The sequence below is a fragment of the Aulonocara sp. 'chitande type north' Nkhata Bay genome, linkage group LG3, assembly GCF_057382095.1.
Source record: "Aulonocara sp. 'chitande type north' Nkhata Bay isolate Kocher_YH1m ecotype deep benthic linkage group LG3, A_spYH_male_GT1.1, whole genome shotgun sequence".
In the NCBI taxonomy this organism is placed as follows: domain Eukaryota; kingdom Metazoa; phylum Chordata; class Actinopteri; order Cichliformes; family Cichlidae; genus Aulonocara; species Aulonocara sp. 'chitande type north' Nkhata Bay.
The window spans coordinates 74382633-74399054 of record NC_141346.1 but is presented as its reverse complement, the minus strand read 5'-3'; the positions used below and the strand labels follow the sequence as shown (position 1 = coordinate 74399054).

At 46.4% G+C, this 16422-nt stretch overlaps 3 protein-coding genes across 3 annotated transcripts in view; 2 read left to right on the top strand and 1 right to left on the bottom strand.

Annotated features, from left to right (window-relative positions):
- Positions 1–16422, bottom strand: part of LOC147337001 (protein NLRC3-like) — a 618167-nt gene that overhangs the window by 144181 nt on the left and 457564 nt on the right. The gene's annotated exons all lie outside the window — the stretch shown is intronic.
- LOC147337013 (protein NLRC3-like) overlaps positions 1–16422 on the top strand; it is a 504309-nt gene that overhangs the window by 446135 nt on the left and 41752 nt on the right. The window lies entirely within an intron of this gene.
- LOC147337014 (uncharacterized) overlaps positions 1–16422 on the top strand; it is a 31842-nt gene that overhangs the window by 14330 nt on the left and 1090 nt on the right. The window contains exon 3 of the mRNA XM_086265831.1: positions 16024–16354. Coding sequence (XP_086121957.1) covers positions 16024–16354 — 331 coding nt within the window. The remainder of the gene's footprint in view (positions 1–16023; positions 16355–16422) is intronic.

The following is a 16422-nucleotide window of genomic DNA, read 5'->3' as shown; positions in this document are numbered from 1 at the left end:
TTGACTGACCCTCTGGACAGGTCAGGTGTTAATGGGAAGACCTGGTTAAAAATTGCACTACTGTGTTCAGTTATACACCGTTTTGTGATCACTGTTGTTGATATATTTGTGTGGGCTGAGATTTTACTTTCAAAGAAAACACAGTAATGATCAGACAGGCCCACATCAGACACAGTAACCTTTGAAATGCTCAGGCCTTTGGAGATCAGTAGGTCAAGAGTGTGTCCTCTATTATGTGTGGCCTCTGTTACATGCTGAGTCAGCCCAAAGTTGCCCAGAGTGTTACTCAGGTCTTTAGTCCCTTTGTCCTGAGGGTTGTCCACATGGATGTTAAAATCCCCAACAATAATTACACAGTCGAAATCAACACAGATCACAGACAGCAGTTCACTGAGGTCATTAAAAAAGTCTGTGCAGTATTTGGGAGGCCTGTAAACATTAAGAAACACAACTTTGGATGGGGCCTTCAGCTGTAAAGCCACATATTCAAAAGACTGAAAACTTCCAGGAGATAGCTGCTTACATTGAAATGATTCATTAAATAAGACAGCAACCCCTCCTCCTCTCCTGCTCACCCTGGCCTCACTGATAAAACTGTAGTTAGGAGGGGTCGTCTCGATGAGAACAGCTCCACTGTTACTTTGGTCCAACCAAGTTTCAGTTAAAAACATAAAATCAAGGCTGTGCTCAGTGATTAAATCATTAATTAAAAATGTTTTCCCAGCTAAAGATCTAACGTTTAATAAAGCCAACTTAAGTGTTTTAGAGGCATTACTTGTCCCCTCGTGTTTGGGAGCAGTCTGTGGCACACAAGGTATGTTTACTATGTTTAAAGATCTTTTAGAGTGCAGCTCTCTGTGTTTTGACCAGGCCACATGTCTCCTTCTGTCACCTAAAAGTACAGAGATTTTAAAACCTTCTAGTAAACAGGGTCCCAGCTTCTCCTGGGAAAAGTCACCACTGCCATAATCCTCATAGCCCGGACCCTTCACACATCACACATCAGACTGCGGAGACAGAGCGTGAAGGTGGTAAAGAGGAACTAAGGGGGGCGAGGCTGGGCAATGTGACTTCGATTGCTCTGTTGAGGGTGGGGCTCGATGGCGAACCTTTGGCCGCTCTGGTGGGGGGTTTATGGGGGACAAAAAGGGATTGGGACGGGGGGTAGATCTGAGCCCAGCATTGACCCGCTCCATCATCTCCTCAGTGAATTTCAGATGTGGGGGGGAGGGAGAAAGGGAGGGGGAGGAGGGTGATGGCCTGTCAGGGGTTTGGGGGACTGGGGAAGGTTGTGGTCCCTTGTCCTGGTCGTTGGTGTTGTTGAGAGAGTTGGAGGCAAATAGGGACCCCTTTTCTTGCCTTTCTGAGGCTCTTCCCGGGTGGGGGCAAATGGAGCTCCTCCTCAAGGTTTCTGCTGGGCTTTGTCTGTTCTTGGAGTACTGTTTGTTCCTCTTTATGAGATAACTCCTCGTTTATCTCAGCCTTGGCACCAAGCACAGATGGATAACGTATGGAATAAAACAAGTTGGAGGTTTAATAAACTTAAACCTACACCATCCTCCCTATTCTGGTATTTTAAAGAGTACTTAGCGTAAATATTAAGCAACCTAACTAATAGGGTTCCAACTCCCAGCAACAACAAAAATAAATAAATAAAAAATAGGTAACCACCCCTCACGCGCCACCCCATGATGCTTAATCGACGTAATCAACCTTAATTTGATGCAGTGTGAAAAAAAAATGCACAGAAATCAATTATTTTTCAAGAAATATTAAATAGATTCAACATCTTTCTTCAACAAAATTGCAGACTGCACAGATGGTACCTTCCCAAAGGAAAAAGTACTATAGCTTACTAGGGTATATATATTAGACTTAATAGTCACTATATACAGTAATTGACTTCTATTCATTTTACATCAAATTAAAACTTTGGGTGTCAGATAATTATTTATTAAAAGCTAGACATTTTAAATGAGAATAAGAAAGAAAAGTATGTCTTTGTGCCCCCTTTTCCCAGTTAATGCCCCCCTGGTTAAACTTTGCTAGATTCGCCCCTGCACAGTTACCAGCCGTCAGCTACATAGAAAAAGATCCTGGTGTAGAAAGTAATATTAAATAAATTGTAACAACAGCTTATCAAGCTTAAACGTGCTGCTGTTGTTCAGCCGCTGGTTTCCTCTTTCTGGTGCAAAGTGGGCCAAAAACAAACAAGAGAGACGGACTCGCGACAGAAAAGCCGATCAGCTGATCATTGAGCAGTTTCACGATTGAAGTAGCAGCCGGAGAGCGAGAGGCAGTCGCTTGTTAAGCTTAACTTGGGAAAGCTTTACAAACATTCAGAGATGGACTTACACACTTGCTTCACTTCTCTCGGGGATAACTTTGTCGGAGATGAAATGCCAGGTTGCTAGCGAAGCTCCACATGCTATCCAGACCACCGACGGTCCCGCATGCCACAGCCGCTCTATCACGTGATGCATACTGCTCCGACGTGCTAACGTTCTGAGGCGAGTTACGGCGTGTTGCAAGTTTTGTGAGGTGCTTTCGTGATATTTAATGGATCGGATTACATTTTTTTATTTTTCTCCGATATCCGATCCAGTAATTTAGGTCAGTATCGGACCGATACGTAATATCGGATCGGTCCATCTCTATTATAAATATGAATTTATTTTATTTTCAGTTGCTACAAATGGGACAGACATGACTGGGGGATAGGACAGGGAGAAAGAATGAAAGAAAGAGAGGGAGAGAAAGAAAACCAAAGGGGAGAAGAGACGGTGAGAAGGGGTGGAAGAAAGAAAAAAAAAAACACAAACAAATAAAACACCTGGGTCACCTGTATGGAGGGAAAAAAACAGAAGAGAAAGCAAACAACAAAGAGCAATATAATAAAAAAAAACAGCACAATCACAATAAACTAGCTAGCCATAGATATCAATAGTTACTAAATAATAAACGATATTGTGCAGCACGCAAGATAAACAGCGCACAGTGTGCTTTGAGGCAGCAGCCAAGAAAGCTGTAGTCCGCGTCTGTGAATATCCGTGTGTACACCTGTGTGCATACCTGTGTGGATCAGCATGCTTGCATTCCAAAGGTTTCTCCATGTAACGATCTGCTAGGGAGTGTGGGGAGCCACAGCCCTGTCCTCCAGGGTATGAAGCCGGTATGGAGGAGATCAAACCTCCAGACATCCAGAGGCTCCCAGAGCACAAGAGACCAAGGAAGACCAACAGAGGGGCAGCCGCGCCACTGTCCCAGTAAGAGCTGAGGAGAGTCCCAGATGAGGGCTCACTCAGCAGCCGCGGAGCAGAAGCCAGGGGGAGTTGCAGTGACGCGCCCGTGAGCTCCGCCGGCAGCCAGCCGTGCCTGAGTGACCGAGCCCCAGGCTGAGAGGCCGGGGGCACCCCACCTTCGAAGTGGCCCGAGCGAGCCCCAGGCTCCAGGCCCCGATAAGCGGCCGCCAAGGAGTGAGCCGGTGTGTACCCGGATGCCCACCCCCAAACACAAAGAACCACCAATGCACCGACACCTGAGGGAGTCCGCCACCGGCAGGGGAAATGGTGGTGGTGGAGATAGGCCTCCAAACCTTGGAGGGCCTGAGATGTCCCCAGAGATGTGGCGTCTGATACCCAACCTGACATATAGACACAGACATACAGGAACACACAGACACAAACATCCATTCCCACCCTCATGCTCTCATATGCACTTACTCCACACTCAACCAATGTGGTTGGGACATAAAGAGACGCTGTACACACTCCCCAAGCGTACTCTACGAACCAGGTCTAGGTACCCTTGCCCCTGGAGGGGGGAACTGCACCCAGACCCAGGTGGTGTTACCCTTTTCCCTGTGGTGGGGAGAGGCAGACCGCCCCGACTCCGCAGCAGCAGGGAGGCCCCACACTCCAGACCGCAGTCAGACGGCCAACTCCTCCTAGCCCCCCCGCTCCAGCAGGCCGCAGAGAATGGGGGTGAGAGAAGACTCCAAGCCTCCCTCCACCCGCATCTTTGTAGTGTTGATGCATGTGTGTTCTAAGGTGCATTTAAAACCCAGGAGGGCATGGAGCTACCTGCCAGAGAGGAGCAGGTAAGCGCATAGTCCCTCCTGCTAGCCCTCAATGTCGCACGTGTATTTAAAATTGAGAGGTGGGCAACGACGCCAGGGGTGAGGTGTACAACCCTGATGGTAATTTAGACTCCGTGTATCGTGCCCACCCCCAAGATCCTATATGTATGTGTAATGAGAGTGTGAGTAATGTGATTGTCTAAGATGTGGGATAAAATTGAGGCAGAGGCAGCCAGAAGGGGACAGAGGGGTGGGGGGTAGCCTCCTCTGCACCCTGGTGACATACCCCTACTCCAAGGCCCTGCATGTGTGGGTGGTTGTGGTGGAGCGGGAAGAGGGAGGCAGCTGGAGATGGGGAGCGAAGGAAGGGAGGGGCAGGTGACCCCTACCCGGGGCCAGCTCCCCCGCTGACCCCAGTAGGCACTCCCATACTCCGCGACCCGCCAGGGAAAGGGGGCCCAGGCCCATCCAGACCGGGACCCAGCGCAGCAGCGCCCCCCAGCCCCGGGACAGTCCACCCAACCCCACCACAGAGAAAACTGCACCCACCCCACCATCCACTCATCTTCCAGACTACATGAGACAATAGACACCCAGGCTGAGATCTTCCTCCACCTCTCCTGTATCTCCCCCTCCTGCAGAGAGTTCCTGAGGAGAGGAAAGCTCCTGCAAGGTGTGACAATCTCCCCCACCAGTTGAAGAGCCCCCCAGGTGGCTCGACGCACCAGCGGCACCCTGCGCCAGGGATGGGCCCCCATGCACCCACCCGCCCTCAACCCCGGCAACACACCAACCAGGATCCAAGGCCCCGAGGCCCGGCCAGGGCCCCAGCCCAGAGACGGAGCGCCCCCAGAACCTCACGCCCATCCCGGACCCACCCAGGGGCAGCCAGGCTACCAGGTCAGTAACCCACGTCCGTCAGCAAAGACCCTCCCTTAGCCCCGCTGCACGCAGCCACGAGGAAACAGTCACCTGAGAGCCAGAAGAGCCCCCAACCGGACATGACCGCTACCCCGGGTTGAGCCCCCCAAGGAAGATGCCTCCGGGGAACCCCCCGACGCCCTAAGCCTGTCCCTACCCCCACACCAATCACAACAGTGAAGGCGGGACCTAACTATGACCCCCCCCCCCACCCCCACTAGGTGATGGAGCTGATCAAAGGAGCCCAGAGCAATTGATCTGATGTGGTGGCAGAGGCTGTATCAAGACTAATGTAATCTAATAGATAATTTCTATATTGGTTAGAATTAAGATTGTTTTTATTTTTCCAGTTCATGAGGACAGTTTTCTTGGCTATGCATAGGGCAGTGAAAACCATATGGGCTATATTCTTTTCTGAAGTGACATTATCTAAGCTGCCCAACAAACACACTAAGGGGGAAGTTGGAATGTTACATTTCAGACATTTTGATAAGTCTTCACATATCTCGCGCCAAAACTTCTGCACTGGTGGACAGAACCAAAGAGCGTGAATGTAATTGTCTGGTGTATTGCCTTGACAGTGTGAGCAGTTGTTGGAAGATGTAAAGCCTATCTTGAACATCCGATGACCTGTATACTGCACTCTATGTAGTATTTTGTATTGTATTAATTGCAGACTGGGATTTTTAATCAATTTAAAGGTTTTTAAGCATACCTGAGACCAGAAGTTTTGGTCTAAACTGACTGATAAATCTGCTTCCCACTTTGCAATAGGAAGTGATATTGATTCATCTAATTTAGAAAGTGTTCTGTATATTTTAGATAATAATTTGGGGGATTTAAGAGTAAGGAAATGTGCCGCACTTGGTGGTGTTTGTAATTCAACTTGACTGAGGTTAAATTTCTTTTTTATTATGGATTTAATTTGTTGATATTCTAAAAATCTTTTCTTGTTGATCCCATATTGTGCAACTAGTCTGTCAAATGGAATAAATTCTGTTCCCTCTAATGTATGTTCTAAGTGTTTAATTCCTTTACAACTCCATTCTGGGAAATTAATCATATTATTGTTTTGTAATATGTCAGGGTTATTCCAGATAGGTGTACGTTTGCATGGGATTAATGAAGACTTCGTTATTTTTAGAAACTCCCACCATGCTGTCAGAGAAAAGCTGATGTTGATACTTTTAAAGCATTCATGTCTTTTGATGTTTGAGCTAATAAATGGTAGGTCTGAAATCTCTAGATCCTTGCATAGTGCATGTTCAACATCTAGCCAGGGCTCATCTAAGAAGGTATGTTTTAACAATTCCGAGATGAACTGAAGCCTGTTGGCTAAGAAGTATTGGTGAAAATTAGGCAGTTCTAATCCTCCTCTATCCCTTTTTTTTGTAGCATTTTTAAGCTGATATGCGGGGGTTTATCTTTCCAAAGGAATTTGGAAATATATGAATCCAGAGATCTGAACCAATCTTGTGATGGTTTGTTAGGGATCATCAAAAATAAGTAATTTATTTTTGGCAAGATCATCATTTTTATAGTGGCGACCCTTCCCATGAGTGATATGGGTAAAGATTTCCATCTAGTCAGATCGCCTTCTACTTTCTTTAGAAGTGGGATGTGGTTTAATTTAGTTAAGTCTGAAAGCTTAGGAGAAACATTAATACCTAAATATTTAATAGTTCCGGATTGCAGTGGGGCAGAGGAAGTATTATGGAAGGAGCAGTTAATGGGGAGAACTGTAGATTTTGGCCAGTTAATTGAATAATCTGAAACTCTTGAAAACCAGTTTATTAGAGTAATTACCTCAGAGAGGTTGGTTTGTGTGTTTTGCAGAAAAAGCAACACATCATCCGCATAGAGACTGATTTTATGTTCTATGTTCTTACATTTTATGCCCTTAATTGTTGTAGCCTGTCTAAATGCTGCTGCTAGAGGTTCGATAAAAATTGCAAAAAGTGAAGGAGAGAGTGGGCATCCCTGTCTGGTGCCCCTCAGGAGACAGAAGCTGGAGGATGTCTGGTCATTTGTTCTGATACGAGCTGTTGGGGAATTGTATAATATTCTTATCCAGTTTATGAAAGAGTTTCCAAAACCAAATTTGTGTAAAGTTGCGAATAAAAATTTCCAGTTAACTCTGTCAAATGCTTTTTCTGCATCTAGAGATAATATTATGGTTTCGATGTTTTTATTGTATGAGTAGTCTATTAAATTAAGTAATCTACGAGTGTTTGTTGAGGAGTGCCGACCTTTTATGAAACCAGTTTGGTCAGGATGAATTAAGAGGGGGGTTATTTTCTCTAATCTCTTTGAGAGAGCTTTGCAGATTATTTTAAGGTCTACATTTAAAAGAGAAATTGGACGATAGCTTGAGGGAAATAAAGGGTCTTTGCCTGGTTTTAGCAGGAGACTAATATTGGCAGAATTCATGTTTGGTGGTAGTCTGCCATTTTCCTCGATTTCCTGCAACATTCCGTGGAATACTGGTGCCAGAATTGTCCAGAATTCTTTGTAGAATTCTGCAGGGAAGCCGTCTGGACCTGGAGCCTTATTATTGGGCATACTTATCAGGGCTTCCTGGAATTCACTTGGCGTCAGTGGCGAATCCAGTTCCATTGCTTGACTGTCTAGTAATTTTGGAAGAGTAAAGTTGTCAAGAAACAGGTCAATTTCATTTTTAGATGGGTTTATTTGTGGTGAGTATAAAGTTTCATAGAAATCCCTAAAAATGTTGTTTATTCTTCCAGGGTCATATATTGTGTTCCCCGATAAATCTTTAGCAGCACATATAGTTGTTTTTTTCTTTCTTTATTTTTAACTGGTTAGCTAGAAATCGACCTGATTTGTTACTGTGTTCAAAATTCTGCAAGCGAAGTCTTTGTATAAGGAATTGTGTTTTGTTTTTTTTTTATTAATAGTTTCATTTAATTCTAGTTTTGTCTTGCGTATTTTGTTCAATGTTTCCTGATCTTGGTCGCACGCGTAGGCTTCTTCTAGTGATTTGATGGTTTTTTCTAATTCCTGAATATTTTTGTTTTCTTCTTTCTTTTTGTGTGATGAGAAAGAAATTATTTTACCTCTCATCACAGCTTTCCCTGCTTCCCATAGAACAGAAGCAGATATTCCGGGAGTGTCATTAAAGTCTAAATATGAAGTCCATTCCTTTTTAAAATATTTAATAAAGTCTTCATCTTTAAGCAGTGATGTATTAAATCACCAGTTTTTACTTGGCGTAGTATTATTCTTGTGCATTAGTGTTAAAGATACAGAAGCATGATCGCTGACAGCTATAGGATGAATCTCAGTGTCTGAAATGTTGCTCAGCAGTGAGCTGCTGACCAAAAAATAATCCAGACGAGAGTAAGAGTGATGAACATGCAAGAAAAAAGTATATTCCTTACTGTTGGGGGGAAGGGAGCGCCATGCATCGCGAAGGCCAAAGTCGCTCATATACTGTTTGATTATATTTGTGGATTGCCAATTGCGCTGAGTTCCTGTTGTGTTGAGCCTATCCATTTCTTCATTTAGTCCAAGGTTGAGGTCACCGCCAAGAATGAGTGCGCAATCGAGGTGTTCAGAGAGTGTACTAAAAAATCCGTGGAAGAATGAGGGTTCATCAACATTTGGACCATATATACTTACAATACATAGTTTTTTGTTCAATATTGATAGTTTAATAATTAGAAATCTACCCTCTGGATCTATAACTGTATCGAGTACTGTAAAATTAACATTTTTATGTATTAAAATTGCTACTCCCCGTTGTCTAGAATTATAACAGGCTGCAAACACGTTAGGAAACTCAGGTGTTTTAAGTTCGTTTAAACCTGTGACAGGTCTGTGAGTTTCTTGTAATAAAACAACATCTGCCTGTAGTTTTTTAAGCTGGTTAAATATCTTTAACCTCTTTCCTCTGGTGCCAGCTCCATTTACATTCCATGTGACAAACCTCAGCATGCCCATAATTGTGTGTGTATGTCTAATGATGTACGCTGGGTGTTTCGTTTAGACAGGTGGAGAGAGTGTGGAAACATCCCTTGTTTGTAAATAGAAAGAGAGAGAGAGAGAAAAAAAAGTGTGGTGAGAGGCTCCATAAGTCTGACTATGTGTGTGAATATTCACTAATATGAACAAGCGTGGCTTGTGTTATGTGTCCTGCAAGTCTGTGCGTGCTGTGAGGCTGTTGTGAATGTGCTGCCGTTGAGCGGATGTGTTTGCGTGATCGTGGTGTGAAAATATGGAGAAATAGAGGGTGTTGTTTGTAGGTGAGTGGGGAAGTAGGTGAACACAGCAGTGAAAGACAAGAGAAAGAAAGAAACCACATGAACTGTGAGCGACAACAAAAAAAGGAAACGAAACAGAAACATTCCAATTAAAGTAATGACGGAGGGTGACGGTGTTATATCTGCTATGACATCCTACTGATATTACTAGGTTAAACCCATTTTAGAGGAGAAAGTGTGAATGAATAAGAAAAGAGTGTAGCGGGTTCTTATCTGGAATCAATCAATCAATCAAGCTTTTATTCGTCACATGCAGGTTGCCCTGCAGTGAAATGGGACCCCCCCCCCCCCCGACCGTACATATATCAGAATCAGAATCAGAATACTTTATTGATCCCTGGGGGAAATTATTTTTTGTTACAGTGCTCCATTTTAAACCAACATTAAGACAAGACAGACAATACACTAACTAAGAATAGTACAATATATACATATATATATATACATACATACATACATACATACATACATACATACATACATACATACATACATAAGTCACTCATAAATAAATAGTTGGAAAAGAAACGTGTAGTTGTAGCAGCAAACAGTGTGTTAAGTGGATGCGTTGTACAGGGAGATGGCCACAGGCAGGAATGATTTCCTGTGTCGTTCAGTGGTGCTTTTCGGTAATCTCAGTCTCTCACTGAACGTGCTCCTGTGACTGACCAGCATGTCATGGAGTGGGTGGGAGGTGTTATCCAACATTGTCTTTATCTTGGACAGCATCCGCCTCTCCGACACCACCTTGAGGGAGTCCAGCTCCATCCCCACAACATTGCTGGCCTTACGGATTAGTTTATTAAGTCTGTTGGCATCTGCGACCCTCAGCCTGCTCCCCCAGCATGCAACAGCATAGAGGATCGCACTGGCCACAACAGACTCATAGAAAATCCTCAGCATTTTCTGGCAGATGTTGAAGGACCTCAGTCGCCTCAAAAAATAGAGACGACTCTGGCCCTTCCTGTAAAGTGCTGTGGTGTTTTTAGCCCAGTCCAGTTTATTGTCAATGTGTACTCCAAGGTATTTATAGTCCTCCACAATGTCAACACTGACCCCCTGAATTGAAACAGGGGTCAAGTGTTTCCTGGTCTTCCTGAAGTCCACGATCAGTTCCTTGGTCTTTGCCACGTTGAGCTGCAGATGATTCTGCTCACACCACGTGACAAAGGAGTCGACCACAGCCCGGTACTCTGTCTCATCATCCCTGCTGATGCATCCAACCACCGCAGAGTCATCAGAGAACTTCTGAAGATGGCAGGTCTCTGTGCAGTGGCTGAAGTCTGTGGTGTAGAGGGTGAAGAGGAAGGGGGAGAGGACAGTCCCCTGTGGTGCCCCTGTGTTGCTGATCACCTTGTCAGACACACACTGTGGGAGACGTACATATTGTGGTCTTCCTATCAGGTAATCAACAATCCAGGACACCAGAGAAGCATCCACCTGCATCGCTGCTAACTTATCACCCAGGAGGGTCGGCCTGATGGTGTTGAAAGCACTGGAAAAGTCAAAAAACATGACCCTCACAGTGCTCGCCGGCTGGTCCAGATGGGTGTAGACACGATTGAGCAGGTAGATGATGGCGTCCTCAGTTCCGAGACGAGGCTGATAAGCGAACTGAAGGGGATCCAGGTGTGGTCTTACTATGGGTCGCAGCTGGTCCAGGATGAGCCTTTCCAGGGTCTTCATGATGTGGGAGGTCAATGCCACGGGCCTGTAATCCTGGGGGCCACTGGGACGTGGCGTCTTTGGTACAGGGACAAGGCATGATGTCTTCCACATCACCGGGACCCTCTGCAGACTCAGACTCAGCATAAACAGTTTATGAAAGACTCCACACAGCTGGGGGGCACAGGTCTTGAGGACAAGGGGACTCACTCCGTCTGGTCCAGCAGACTTGCCTGAGTGAAGTCTCCTCATTTGCATCTCAACCTGGTATTGAGTGAAGGTGATGGGTGGGGGAGGGGTGTCAGGACTCTCACAGGAGGCAACATGTGAAGAGAGAGGCTGGCACAGTGGTGTGGCTCTGGATTCCAGGCTGACTACAGGTGAGGTTGTGGGGGTGGGAGCAGACACTGTGGTGTCAAATCTATTGAAAAACAGATTCAACTCATTGGCTCTATTCTCACCTCCCTCAGTTCCCCTGCTGTTGGTTGGCCTGAATCCAGTGATGGTCTTCATGCCCCTCCACACCTCTCTCATGCTGTTCTGCTGGAGTTTCCACTCCAGCTTCCTCCTGTAATTGTCCTTAGCCTCTCTGATCTTGTCCTTTAGTAACACCTGGATCTTCCTCACCTCCTCTTTGTTGCCCCCTCTGAAAGCCCTCTTCTTGTTGTTGAGGAGGGCTTTGATGTCCTTAGTCACCCACGGCTTGTTATTTGGGTAACAATGAACAGTCTGAGCTGGAACAATGGAATCGGTGCAGAAAGTTATGTAGTCTGTGATACACTCAGTAAGCCCATTGATGTCCTCGGCGTGAGGCTCACAGAGTGTTTCCCAGTCGGTCACCTCGAAACAGCCCTGTAGTTCTGCTAAGGCCTCCTCTGACCACCTCCTGACAGTCCTGGTGGTCACAGGTTCCCTCCTCACAATTGGCACATAGCGGGGGGTGAGGTGAATCAGGTTATGATCTGACCTACCAAGTGGGGGGAGGGAGGAGGAGCTGTATGCATCCTTGACGTTAGCATACAGTAAGTCTAAAGTTTTCTCTCCCCTGGTGGGACAGTCCACATATTGTTTGAATGTTGGTAGTGTATTGTCCAGTGATACATGGTTGAAGTCACCCGAGATCACAATAAAGGCACTCGGGTGCTGAGTCTGTAGCCGAGCTATGGCAGAGTGGATAGTGTCACATGCAGCTGTGGGGTTAGCAGAGGGGGGAACATAGACAGCCACCAAGATGACGTGAGAGAATTCCCTGGGTAAATAATACGGCCTGAGTCCAACAGCACACAGTTCAGTGTCCGGGCAACAAATCCTTTCTTTGATTGTTATGTTGGCAGGGTTACACCACCGGTTGTTAACTAAAACAGCAAGCCCACCTCCTTTACGCTTACCGCTAGCGATGCTGTCCCTGTCCGCCCGAACAGTGTGGAAGCCTTCCACGGAAGCATTCTCATCGGGAATGTCCTGGTGCATCCATGATTCGGTGAAACACATCAGGCTACACTCTCGGTATTCCCTCTGACTCCGTACCAGTGCTGAGAGCTCGTCGATTTTAATTGCCAACGATCGCACATTACCCATCACGATAGACGGCAGACACGGTTTAAACCTCCTCCTCGCTTCGAGCCTCCGCTGTCTCACCGTCACCTTTTTTCTTCTCTTCTGTCCTTGACCTCTGCATCCCCGATGTGTTTTCCTCCAAATTTCAGCTGGTACTTCTGCGGGCCTGGCCAGCGAGCCGGCCGGCATCAGGGCGATCAGCTGATCTCTGGAGTAAACAGTCCGTGCGTGTAGGAGATGTGCCGCGGTCCCGTTCCTTGATAAAAGTAACAGTTCCACGGCCACCAGAAGAACAAAAACTCTCTCAATCCACATGATTGAGTAAGAGATAGAAAACGGAGGAAAATACAGGTCAGGAAAAAAAAGAATACGTAAGGAAAAAAAAGCTAAACTAAGAGAAAAGCAGGAGCGACTGTAACAGGCTGCACGCTGGTTGGCGCATGCGCACTAATATAACACAAACATTACATGGGGATACAGGTCGGAGATTGGTAGAATCAGAAAAACATTGAAATATACACTACAGTGGGGAAAGTACAAGAGGAAAAAAAGAGACCCCTACTCATGCTATGATTCCATGGTAGGACAGCATGAGAACAGGAAACAAAAAAACTCCTCTGCACAAAAAGCACATAAATGTCCACAGCACAACATTGTGAAGACATGACAAGCCACAGGGGTGGGAGGGGGGTGAGGGGTAATCCGAAGCGAACACAGCAGCCGCCCCGCACAGCGCTACCATTCCAGCGCGGCACGCAGACCCGCCGTGTTCCCTCGCAGGAAACAAGCATCGAAGGCGTTGGGAAGGGAGGGGGGATGAGTGCGTGCTTATCAGTGTAAGTGTATGTGTGTGCGTGTCCATAGTTCAGCTGAGACAGTGTCCTTCGGCCTATCAGGCTAAGTAAACAGTCCTCCAGCCGATCCAGGTGTCCTTCATGGGATGGGAAGAATAGTCATCACACAGTCGTTATCAGGGAGTTGTTTTGGTGGGCTCCAGCCTTGGGCCTGAGCAGCTGGCGCCGTGGTGTCCAAATGTAGAATATTGTTGATTTCTCCTTTATGCGAGCAGCGAATTTAGCACTCTGACACTGGGGCCTCGATTTCCCGTTGGAGAGCCGCGAGCCTCCCCATGATGGTATCAAGCTTCTGTTCCGTGGTGTTCTCGTTCTTTTGGTTCTGAGACCCCACAGCTGCAGTGAACCGTTCTGCGATGTTATCCAACTTTCGCTCAAGGGTGTTATTGTGAGCAGGCCCCTCTCTGATGTATCCCATCATACGCTCAATGGTGTTAGTTTGAGTCTTCACGGCAGCTGTAAGCGTCTCCAAGGTGTTAACCATGCTGCGTTCGGTGTGGGAGGCCGCGCCTCGTCCCATCGCTTCAATTCCAGCGGTCAGCTTAGGGGGGGTTTGAACAGCTGATTCCGCTCTCTTATTTCTCCGATAAGTCAGGGCCAAGCCAGCTCCGATCAGCAAGAACCCTGTTATCATGGTTCCGAATAGGTAAATATCCTCAGCGTCCTCGATAGACAGTCCCGCCAGGCACAAGATCCTCCAGGTCTGCCACCCATCCATCGTGTATCCGGCAGGGAAAGTCCCTCCAGGGCACTCGGGCTCTCCCGAGCCCAGACTTCTCGTTGAGAAGAGGGTGTCAATAGCATTCAGAGACCAGTTGATCAAATCCATAATTCTCTGTTAGGTTTTAGAGAACGACAGTGAGAGACTGTTCGAGGGAAAAATAGTGCACGCGAGACAAGACAGGACACAAGAGGCTAAGCAGGGAAGATAAGGGGAAGGAGGAGAGGAGAAAAGTGCGACCGCCTTCACCGAGAGCCAAGAAAGAGAGTCAATATAACCACGGTGTGGTGCCGGGGTCGGTAGAGCTGTCCGTCCACGGCGATGACAGCACGGGAGCCTTTCTGGATGAAGCTACGTCGAACTGGGAACAGGACCTTGCATCGTTCCAGGATCTCTTTGGGGAACTGGTCGTTCACGCTGAAGTCCGTTCCTTTCAGCTCTCTGCCGCAACTCTTCACCTGTTCCTTCTGTTTGAATTGACCGAATTTGGCCACAATAGGCCGTGGTCTCCCGGTCCGCGACCTCACGCCCCCCAAGCGATGTACTCTATGGAAGTCGATGTTCTTTACGGTGTCCTCCGGCAGCTTCAGGTGGATTTTAATGAAGCTGTTCACCGTTGCCTCCGCGTCCTCTCCGGCAGATTCTGGAATACCAGAAAACACAAGACTATCTCTCATGCTACGGGCTTGTAGATCGATAACGGACTCTTTTATTTTTTTATTTTCAATGTTCAGCTGGGTCACGTTATCGGTGAGAGATTTGACCAACTCCCGTAGAGTGGTATTTTCAGCGGCAAGCGTTTCCACCTGCTGCTGGCTGAATTCCAGGGATTCTCTCAGAGATTTAAATTCCCGGTGTAAAATCTCCACCAGGGACAGCCTCGCATTGAAACTGGACAATCGCTTGTCGATTGACTCCAGGATGTCTACGATGTCTTTGCCGGCGGGCAATGTTGTACCGGGGGAGTCTGCTGGGCGACATCTCTTCGATGACGGCGTCTCAATTTTGGTCGGGGAGGATGCACTGAGGGCCTTCTTCATTACTAAATCTTGAAAACAGCGGTCGATGTAATCTTGGAGAGCGTCTAAACTCTCCCCGTTGTCCTCCAGGGTGTTAGAGATGATAGAACAGATGTTGTTAGTTATATGACAATTGATTAGTATATTTGGTAATACTGAAGCTTGAAAAACCTTTGTTAAACTCTATGCTACCATTTGCTTTTTTTTTTTTTTCCGCCAATTCTCCGGCGTCTGACGTCACCTACAACATGGGTCGCTTACCTTACTCGTCACTTCCGTCACTTACTTTCCAAACGCCAGATCTGAATGAGGGTGGGGGAGGTTCAATTTGCCATGTTGCAAGGAGAGCTTAACTTCTGTCTCCCTGCACTCTTCATTCTGGCAATGCTGTCTGTGTTGAACGCTCAGTGGATCTGCGTTCGACAGTGCAGCCTAGGCGGAGTAGTCGAAAGCAGATTCACTGAGCGCTCAACACAGACAGCATCGTCAGACGGAAAGTTGATAAAATAAATTACAAATTTTGTATTGTTCGATACATATGCGTACGAACCAAAAGCACTGTATCGAACGGTTCAATATCGACGCGAGTATCGTTGCACCCCTAGTATTTATATTGTTATCTTGTCATTTTAGCCTGACTGTTTGGAACAACTCTGCTCATTAAACTGTGTTAGCATGTTAGCAATTCTACTGCATGGAAAAGCAGCTCTGAGTGATTATTCAGATTTTCCTTTCAGTTATGATTTTAGTATTACTGTAGTATTATGGTGGTAGTATTGTAGTTATTGCAGCCCAGTAAACTGAGTATGTTAACTGAAACAGTCAAATGTAGTTGGACGTCTGCAGAGATGCTCTTTATTTCAGGCGACGTTCAGGATACAAATGTTGAAGGACTGACTTACACTGTCTTTGTGTCTTTGTTTAGAAGCAGAGCGACACAGATGGATCCAGTTCTCAACCCTGTCATCACTGTGGTGGTGGGAAAGACTTTCATTGTGACCTCTGTGGAAAAACTTTCAGTCGGCAAAAGGCCCTAAAAGTACATCAACGTAGACACACTGGAGACAAACTGAAATACTGCAAAGAATGTGGGAGAAGCTTCACCACACCAAGTGATTTAAAACGACATGAACTGATTCACAGTGGGGTTAAAAAGCACCTCTGTGATCAGTGTGGGTCATCCTTCACCACTGCAAGGGACCTTAAATCACACAAACGAGTCCACACAGGAGAGAAACCACACAAGTGCAGACACTGTGAGAGAAGCTTCTCACAATCAGGTAGTCGTAACATTCATGAACGTGCACACATGGAAGGAAACTAC